General features: G+C 51.4%; 1 protein-coding gene across 2 annotated transcripts in view; it reads left to right on the top strand.

The window, feature by feature from the left end:
- Window positions 1-10000, top strand: part of wnt7bb (wingless-type MMTV integration site family, member 7Bb) — a gene marked incomplete at its 5' end in the record, with an annotated part of 28689 nt that overhangs the window by 4083 nt on the left and 14606 nt on the right. For both annotated transcript variants that reach the window (XM_080002182.1, XM_080002181.1), the window contains one exon: window positions 2568-2798. In XM_080002182.1, the coding sequence (XP_079858308.1) occupies window positions 2568-2798 (231 nt within the window). The remainder of the gene's footprint in view (window positions 1-2567; window positions 2799-10000) is intronic.

Raw genomic sequence — 10000 nt, forward strand, 5'->3', positions numbered from 1 at the left:
CCTGTTTTGCATCGTCTGACGGTTTGGGGCGGCCGGCGGCGCGGACAGAGGCAATGCGAGTCGCCCCGGCCGGCGGCGTCGCAAGGATGGGGAGTCCAGAGTCCCTCACACTTGCAAGTGTCACGTCGCATGTCCTGCGCCGCCGGCCTACTTCACTCCACTCTGCTTTAATTTTTAACAGTGCAAAAAAAACCCCCAAAAAAAACAGCCGAGCGCCCGGACATTCGCTCAGCGTGCTTCGACCCCCCGTTTCTCTCGTGAAAGCTCTGCGCTGCGTTTACATAGAAGCAGATATTACCGCGGTAAGCGGGATTCGGCGGACGTGTGCTCACGGCTATTTCTGGGTATTTTGCTGTGCCCCGCGTGCGAGCAGTTAAAAAAAAGAAGGCATAACGACGTTATTTCGAGTTGAAACGTTAATTCTGAGCTTCGCTTCGAAACTGCAAACTTTAACGGGGGAGACTCGCTGACGGGATGCAAATGCTGCAGCGTAATAAAACAGGCAGCAGAGGGTCGACAGAGAGGGACCTTGTTCCATCCACAGTCTGCGAGAGGAGGAACAGCTCTATTCAATGATATATGTATATATATATTTTTCCCAGTGCCCCAACATTTACAGTAGTTCCTCAATGCACCTGAGTTATATCAGATTTGAACTCGAGTCTTCAAGCCCCCATTTGACGCGGTAACGCCGCGGAAGATCAAATGTTTTTGGAATGCTTTCGCTGGAGCGCAATGCGTGTCTTCCTGGCGCGGAGGAATGAATGGCTTTGACGGCGTTCCTGTACTTTTTGAGTCACCGCTGGCGTGTCACAGCACTTGGCACTGCATCCAGAAAAGGATCCTCTGAGACAGAACAGCGCAACAAAACGGGGTTCACAATCCCACAGCGTTCTGACGGAGGTGCCCTTGTTGTTGTGAGTGAAGTTGTGTTTTATCGCTTCGCTGGCGGCGAAGGAAACACACAGAGCCGTCGACGTATTTGAAAAGTCCTCTTGAGTCGACGTTCACGTTTCACTTTCCCTGAATTTGGGGGTGCCTTTCCGAGAAGCCGGCTACTTATCCCCCCCCCCCCCCCCCCCCCCCGTTTATCTATCTCTCCCCTTTTTCCCCATTTCTCCTCGACTTCCCTGATTTGTTTTTGCTCACACACAAGTCGCCTTGGCCCCCGCCGCTTGTGGTTGCAGCCCTCCGGTCCAGCGTCATACTTTAGCAGCTGCCGTTTGCCTCCGCGCTTGTTTGAAAATGTTTGAAAATCTGCAGGGTTTCGCTGGCTATAAACAGAGCCGTGGAGAAGGTCCACGTTCTATTTAGTCATAGTCTGCTTCGGCTTCCTCGGCGGTTTGCGGACGTATCTCCTACATGTGTCACCGTGTTATCAGATGGGATGGAGCTTCTCCCCGGAGGAATAAGGATGCGGGTCGGGTGGCAAGGGTTGGCGGTGGTGTCGGGGGGGGGTGGGGGTTACCATTTAATACGACGTAATAATTCCATAATAATATGAAAAGAGACTCGTGCGCGTCAGTAACCTTCACTAATTTTCCATTCATAACAATTTAGGATGTGGCTTGAGCGGAGCAGCCCCAGCATTTGCACAAGGCATTTTTGTGCCCTGAGTATGTTTTTCACACACACACACACACACACACACACACACACACACACACACACACACACACACACATGATTCTGCAAATCATGAGTTATGACATTTTGCGACTTATTCTGGTTAAGAAGTGAAGCCCGGCTGTTAAATTTGAGAGGCTTGGTTACAAATTTGAATATGCGCTGTATCTGTGTTCGGCGCCCGCCTGCCAACGACTTTGCACCGCCGTATTACCTAGCAATTAACCTAGAAACCCAAACTCATTTCTCCTGGTGTCGATGGCCAAACCAGAGCGGAATGGCGTTGTCGGTAATCAAGTAACCTCCACATTGTTTTCTCACTCAGGGCTGTCAAAGTCTGCTGCCCTGTGCTCTTTTTTGTGCCTGATGTGGGATCGTGTGTTCAGCTCTTCTGGTTGATTTACCTCTCGTGCGTTACAGAAAAGCTGTTTTTATGCAGCGCAGCTTTCAGTAAACCAGGGAATGCTCATCAATCATTGGTTGAATTGAATCCTATTCTGGAGAGTCTCACTGATGTGAGTCAGCCTGACCGATTTCTAAAAGTTCTAACTGGCACTGTGTGTGTGTGTGTGTGTGTGTGTGTGTGTGTGTGTGTGTGTGTGTGTGTGTGTGTGTGTGTGTGTGTGTGTGTCTGTGTGTGTGTGTCAATGAGTGCAAGAGAGAGTATGCCTATTTGTTGTGTGTGTGTGTGTGTGTGTGTGTGTGTGTGTATGTGTGTGTACGTGTGTGTTTGTGTGTGCAAGAGAGAGATTCGCAGAGAGAGAGAGAGAGAGAGAGAGAGAGAGACAGAGATGTATATATATGTGTGTGTGTGTGTAATTGTGGTTTCCATGTGTCCGTGTGGGTGTGTCCGTGTGTGTCCGTGTGGGTGTGTCCGTGTGTGTGTGTGTGTGTGTGTGTGTGTGTGTTTATCTTACAGTTTGTGTGTCCTCCTTCCGCAGGGCCCTGTCTTCCGTGGTGGCTCTGGGTGCCAACATCATCTGCAACAAGATCCCGGGCCTGGCGCCGCGCCAGCGGGCGATCTGCCAGAGCCGCCCCGATGCCATCATCGTGGTGGGCGAGGGCGCTCAGCTGGGCATCAACGAGTGTCAGTACCAGTTCCGCTACGGACGCTGGAACTGCTCGGCGCTGGGAGAGAGGACGGTGTTCGGACAGGAGCTGCGAGTAGGTCAGTCTGGGTGCCGTCACGCCGGGGAGGACGAGTGCGTGAATGTGTGTGCGCGTGTGTGTAATGTTGTACACATCATGCGTCAGCGGTTATTGGCGAGTACACCTGCATGCGCATAAATACCCCCTTTACAACTGTGTGTGTATGTGTGGGCGCGCGCGCGCGCGCGTGCGGTGGGGATAAGGAATGCCGTGATGTGGGAAGCCACTCAGAAATGTGGACGTCTTGGTTTGTTCATGGTTCAGAGCGGATCATTCAATCACTGGCTTTAAAGAAAGAGAAAAAAACAAACAAAAAGAAAAAAAAAAAACAAAAGTCGACTGGAGACGAGCAAGGTGGCGTTGCGCGCAGGACGCAAAGGCGGGGGAGCGAGAGGGGGAAGCTCTTCCGGCGGTAGTTATTCGGCGACAGCGCCGGACGGCCGGGGGCGACCTCCGCGCCGAAGGGAGCCACGTCGCCCGGCGGGGAGGCCGCCGTCGCCGTCTCCCGCGCCGAGAAGAGCGCGGGGGCCCTCTAAGCCCTGTGAAATACGCCCCCCCCCCCCCCCCCCCCCAACCCGAGCCAAACCCGAGCCGCACACATCACACGGCGAAAACTCAAACCAGCGGCTCAGTCTCTTTGCTCTCTATTGTATAACCATTTGCGTTGGCGCGGCTGAAGAGGGCTCCTCGCGCCGCCGCCGACTCCAACCCATCCCGGTTGTCCTCATTTCAATTGACACTATTGTATTTCCCCCAAACGCGCTCGGGTTTCTGTTGTTGTAGGAACCGCTCGGGCGAGAGCCCCGCGGATCGCTGCGCGGCTTGGGCCAAAGTTATGGAAAGGCTACCGAAAAAAGGCACTTGAGGCCTAACGGGGGGAAAAAACGCACGTTTGAAAAACGATCTCGCAAATGAGGAGACAACTAATGGTATTATTGTAGAGAATGCCCCGTCGAACCGAAATAGATGGACACATCTGTTGTTAATCGGGCTAAATTGGTTGTGTCCATGCTTGGCTGGTTCATCTGAGTGTGTACATACAGGCAGAGAGAGGGGGGGAGAAAAAAAAAAAAAAAGACCTATAAGAAGACAAACATTTACATTTACTATGGCGTGTGTGTTTGAGGAACTTGGCATTCCCCCGCATCTCCTCCGCATGGATTCTGTTTTGCAGGGACCGTTTCACTTGTGTGCGTTCCCCCCTTTTTCTTCCGTCGGGGAAGATGTTTTCTGTTGCTCTCGCAGTGCGGTCGACGGTGCGTTTAATCCCGAGCTCTGTGCTCTGTTAACAATCACCGCTCCTTTTTCGGGGTGTAGCCCGAGCCCCCTTTTTTCGGAAAAAAAAAGGGGGGGTGGGGGGGGGGTGGCGCTTTCCCTTTGTTGTTCCCGCGCTCTCTCCGTCGAAAACGGAGCTCGTTTTTTTTTTTTTTTTTTTTTTTTCATTTTTCTGCCCGAGAACGGCGCTGGGTTCCGGCGTGCGTCCGCGACGTCCGAATCCCGGTCGTTCCGCCGTTTTTCCACACGGACGCTTTGCGACGTTGTGACTTTGTGACTTGGAGCAGACCGCCGCTAATGCGCCGCCACCCCCCCGCCGCGGTCGAGAGAGGGGTGACGGATATTTGGCGAACGCCGAGATTAACCCCAACGTCCAGATCCCCACCCCCCCGCCTGTGAGATCGAGCCCTCCCTGCCGCTGTACTGTAGGTGGGAAAAGTTATTGGTCGGGATCTGAGAGCGCTCGTTCAGTACGGCAGTGTCCCACTAGGTCATCGTGGAAGACCACATACACCACAGCTACTGCATAGCTCAGCTGCCAGTCAGAGAATGTGGAAAAATAGGCCATTTAGTGTTTTCACTCATCACCTTATTGTCAGGGTGCCACCAGGCCCGCTCGCTGTCTACTCGCGTTTGCGATACTTTCCAGCGTTTGTCGCTTATTATCGGGGATGAAACCGCGTCCCCCCCGACGGCGTCCGTATGCATTACCGGGGGGTTGCTCGGCGTGGCCTATGAAATCATGGAATACGCCCCCTTTCGACAAAATGTTCCAATCCCTCCTCCGAATCGGCAAATTCCCACATCATCATAATCAGGCGGAGGGGAAAAGCTATCCGTGTTCCGCTCCCATTGAAGTTTTCTATTCAAATCCCTCAAATTATGAACGCTAAACCTTTCCCCCTGCTCGGTGATCCAGTCTAAGTTTCGGATTGGCGGGGGGAGATGCCTTCGGGTTTTTTTTTTTTTTTTTTTTTGTTTTTTTTCGGGGGCTAAAGATCATCCGACCGCAAGTCTAATGCATTCTCTCTGCGCTGCCTGCCTTTTTGCGAGGCACTATTTCAGTTCTGGAGCTGCTCCGCGGCATTACATTTGCTTTCCAAGACAGCGCACATTAATAGGCGGGTTATTGAGCGTTACAGAGCCCCCAAATATCTTTATTCAAGGGAGTAGATTCGGTTGCAGCGGAGGCTAGACATCTGATATTTATTTCTATAGATTCGCTGTAAGGAGAAATCTGCCTTTTCTTTTAGGAGATGTTTCTCTCGCTGGCTCTCGCTCCCTCGCTTGACAACTCCGCCGAACATGGATCCGAACGGCAGATGGATGGATGGAAAAATGGAAAGAATGCCTTTCACATTACAAATCAATTCTCTCCGTCGAACGGGGAGCGCGCCCTCCCAATAGGCTCTCTCGCTGACGCATCCGAGCACAACTCTGTAAACATGGACGGAGGTTTGAGGAACCTTCACTCCGTTTGTTTCACTTTTCCTGCGTAAAAAAAAAAAAAAAAAAGCAGCTTCAGCAATCTCCTCCTTTTTGCTTTTTGGTGGTGTTGGCAGACGGGGGTAGCTTCGTTTGACAAAAATGTGGTGCGAATTATCTTGTGCTAACAGAAATGGCTGTTATGGATATGGCATGTTGCAGCCTATTAAAGTAGTAATCCGTAAGATTATTTTGTGAAAAAAATATATCATATTTTATACTTCATTTTATCTGGCGCCTTATATGAAACAGCCATTCGACGTGTTTGCGTTATCCATGTGTTCCTCTTTACGCTCTTCTGGTTGTTGGTGGCAGGGTCTACCTTTTTCCCGGGGGGGAAGGATGGCTGCGTCGTATTAACCGGTAAAGTCGATAAGGATGAATATTTACAAAAAGAAATAAAACCACGGCAGGGTGGAAAGACATCCTCTCCCCCTCTCTAGAGACGGAGGGAAAAAAACAAAAAACGAACGAATCGATCGATCAGAGGAACGCCAAAGCGTGGCGAAAAGCAAGCGAGCGCCTTAGAGCCAAGGGTAAACCAAACCCCCCCCCCCCCCCCCCCCCCAAAAAAAAAACAACCCTTTTAAATGGAATTCTGGGACTTGTAGTGTCATCCACCCCAACACAGACGATCTGATGGTCCGGCGCTTTAAAGAATAACGGTAAATTAAATCGACGAATCCATCGCCACGCCAGAAGGGGAGGGGGACGCCGGCGGCGGATGGGCAAGGCAAACACACGCTGTTGATCCACAAAGTGCAATCTCCCGCCCCGTTCGAGTGCGAGGCGTCCCCGCCGTTCTTCCGAATTTCCCTTACGATGTGGATGCATGTGCTGTGCGTCCAATGAATCTTTTGTCTCCAAAGCGGAGTCGAGGATGGATCCTGCGGGAGGTTTCTGCTCCTCGCTTACACGTCAATTGCCTTTCGGCACGTCCATAACGCGCATTCTGCGGCTACTTCAAGATGCGGCACGGAACACAATCGAAAGCAGTGGTTACCGATACCGACGCAGCATGGTTCTTTCGTGGCGGGCAACACCACCTGTTGACAACCAAGCCCCTCAACTTAAAGAAGCGGCGCACACGCGCCTGGCAGGTCCGGCCGGCGTTCAGGACGGCCAGGCCCTCGATGCCGGCGATTAGAGCCGGAGACAACGGACGCCCTTCCAACGGCTGCGCTCGGCGTCGAAGGCCGGCGTCGACCCGGCCTCCGCCCCTCCCAGACCCGTCGGAAAACCGGCCTCCTCTAGTTACTCTCTGTTTGACTTTCCAGCCAGTTTTTCACGGTTTTGATTCATGCTTTTTTTTTTTTTTTTAATCTGAAAGGGGGTTTCTTGTCGTGCCTCGTGGTGAAATGTTGCAAAAGTTCAATGGCGCTGCCCCCGGCCCCGTTGCGCAACAGCGGCCATGTCCGGCACTCGGGGGGCAGGTGAGCTTTTTACTGCTGAGGGAACGCTGCTGTGGATTATTTCACCGCCGCACTAACAGCCTGCGTTAGAATTTATCAGCTCCCTAACGTGGGCAGGAACCGCGCGCCCGTTGCCAAAATCGCAGGCAACGTGCTGTCTTGGATACGTTGCTTTGGCACAGGACCGAAGGGTTATTTGCGGAAGGAGACGGAAGGGAAAGTCTCCCTTTTACTCCGTGACCTAGATTACACCGCATTCTCTCTCTTTTTTTCTTCTCCCTCTCTGTGCCTCTTTCTCTCTCCCTCTCTCTCTGTCTCTCTCTCGCTCGCATGCCCTCTCTGCCTCTCTCTCTCTGTCTCCCTCATCACTCTCTCCGAGTCTCCTTTCACCTTTTTCTACCCCGTCCCGCCGCGGACCGACGGTGAGTTACGGCCTCACGCAACCTCGGGCCCGGGGGGGGGGGTTTAAGACGCGACGAAAGGGCAAGCGGCGTGAGAAAACACCCCCGGCGCGATGTGCCAATATTTAATCGCCATCGCCACCTCCGTGAAAGACGGCGGCCCTTGTCTTCGGATTTGGGAGGGGTTGGCACGTTTTGGGGGGGGCAGCCGGCGTGGCTCGCCGCAAGCGCTGGAATGGCGGGGAAGACGGGGGCGGAGGAGTCAACATCCCCCCGATTGTCTGTTCCTTCGAGACGGTACCATGTCCTGAGCAACTCGCTCCCTGCTTTACTCCCTCACATTGGAAGACCCCTCTTTGGGTCTATGGGTGGCCAGAGGTGGGGGGGAGGGGGGGAGGGGGGAGACTGGTGGGCTGGTTTCCACCTTCCCAACCTGCCAAACTAGTGTCCAAACAACGAGTGGACGGTTAAATCACCAGGATGGTTGAAAGCCACTCCATAATTGGAACCGTAACTCAGGACGCGCATCCCAGCGAACCCTTCTCAGAACCGTAAATGTGTGGGGAGGCCGGTCCGTACCAACAGATAGCAACAGACATAACTCACCGCCGAAGATGGTTTTTATATCCCCCCCCCCCCCCCCCCCCGAAACGAAAGTAGGAGTGCAAGTGGAAAAGCTGGGATGGCATCGCAATAATTCTTCTCGCTCTGACGACGCCATTTTGTACCTCGTAGCCCCGGCAAACGATGAAGTCCATTTGTGTGCGATTGACGCTTGAGCTGCATAAATGGACATAAAATTGCACAGTGTAAAATTAAAATGCATAAAAACAAACCAGTGATCTTCACAAGTGAATCGCAATTTCTGAGGGAATTAATTGTAATTATTGTGCGTCATTTGAGTTCGGCGTCAAGATAATCGCAATTTCTGACGGAATTAATTGTAATTATTGTGCGTCATTCGAGTTCGCCGTCTTGGGCGTACACGTAGACATACTTTGTGAGCTGGAAATACAGGAGTGATGAGCTCAAACCTCCCCCTTGGATAGAAGTGTCCAGCCCCAACAGGTGAATTTGGGGGAGGTGGAGGGAGCGCAGGAGAGCAGGTGGGAGGGACCGGCTCCTCGACCAGGCCGGCCCGTCACGGCACGGGGGCGCGTGGCGCCGTCGAGTCGTCCGACGGAACCAGCTCGGCAAATTACGCTGCACACTGTTCCAAACCATTTAATGACAGATGCATATTCTATAACGACGACATTATCATATGAATACGCAGATCTACCTCTCAAGCGTTTTCCCTTTTTCCTCGTTCTCTACTCAGCAGCATGGCTGCCGACTGAAATGATTTTTCTTCTATGAAAAAAAAACATGATGTTGCTCTGCGGTGAAACTTGTATTCCTGGATAAAGCGTCACTATGGCATCACAGTAGAACCTTAGGCCAGGCGTGTCAAACTCAATCGCGTCAGCAACCACGCTGGAAAATGAAAAAAGTATTTAAAGGGCCGACGCTCCGGGGGCCAAAATGGAATTTACTCAAACAAAATAATGATTTTTTTTTTTTTTGTTTTATAAAATAACAAATTATATGCTTAAAAATATATGACAAATAAGTCACCGCGGCTTTGCTTTACGGGCTATAAAGATGTAATCGCTTTCTCATTTGCCCTGAAATTGTTTTCTTTTAGCACCAACTTAATTTTTTTCGTTGCCAGTTTGCGGCTTCTGCAGCGCGCCCGGCCAGAACGAGCGGACAAGGTGAAGCGGCGTGTTCCATCGGGGAATGACAATCGCTTCAGGTCGCGCGTAACCGGTTGATTTGTGATCCGGCTCCTGTCGTTTAACAACCCTTTTCTTTTTCCGTGTATTTCTCTGCCGGTCGTGTGGGACGAGCGTATATTTTTGCATGCGTATATTTACAATTGCGTTCTGGTGTTTCGAAAGTATTTCGACATTTTATTCGTGTCTTCGGGCCGCACTGGAAACTAAATGAGTCCGTATATTTAGCACATGACTAGTGTGATCAAAATCCGCGAGGGCCCTTCCAGCTCTTGACGTATTGAGTGTATGAGTATTAAATCGCTTTATGTCTTTCTTTTAAAAATTTTTTTTTTATTGTTTGCGACGGAGGAAATACACATTGAAGTATTGCTTTTCGGCCCGCTAAACATTTGCAATCGCAGCTAAGTAAAAGCAGCCTCCCGCGCACTCATAAATACCGCGCGGATAAATTAATTTGTCGTGGGGGTTGCCAGGGATCCTCGCTCCATCCACCCACCGCTCCATCTCCCTGGTTCTGCTTCGCTCCTCTTGCCTTTGAGGGATTCCACGACGGGGGGGGGGGGGGGGGGGGGGGCTGAGTGAAACCCAGTGGTTCAATTATTTTGTTTGAGAAAAAATAGGAGGCAAATACTCAGCTGAGGAGTTTTTTTTTTTGGTGACATAATGACGAATGTGTTCCACTCCTTGTTTAATAAAGACAGGGCTAAAAGAAAAAGAAAAAAACAAAAAAAAAAATCTTCCCCTGCGCCTGTGTGACTTTTTCAAGAGCTCACAAGTGGATACTCTGACACCGGTGAACTCTCCCGGAAGACCATTAATCATCGCGGTGCCGCCGAGAAGTTTTTTTTTCCCCCTCTGTACGATTAACCTC

Source organism: Zeus faber, assembly GCF_960531495.2.
Source record: "Zeus faber genome assembly, chromosome: 6".
Taxonomy (NCBI): domain Eukaryota; kingdom Metazoa; phylum Chordata; class Actinopteri; order Zeiformes; family Zeidae; genus Zeus; species Zeus faber.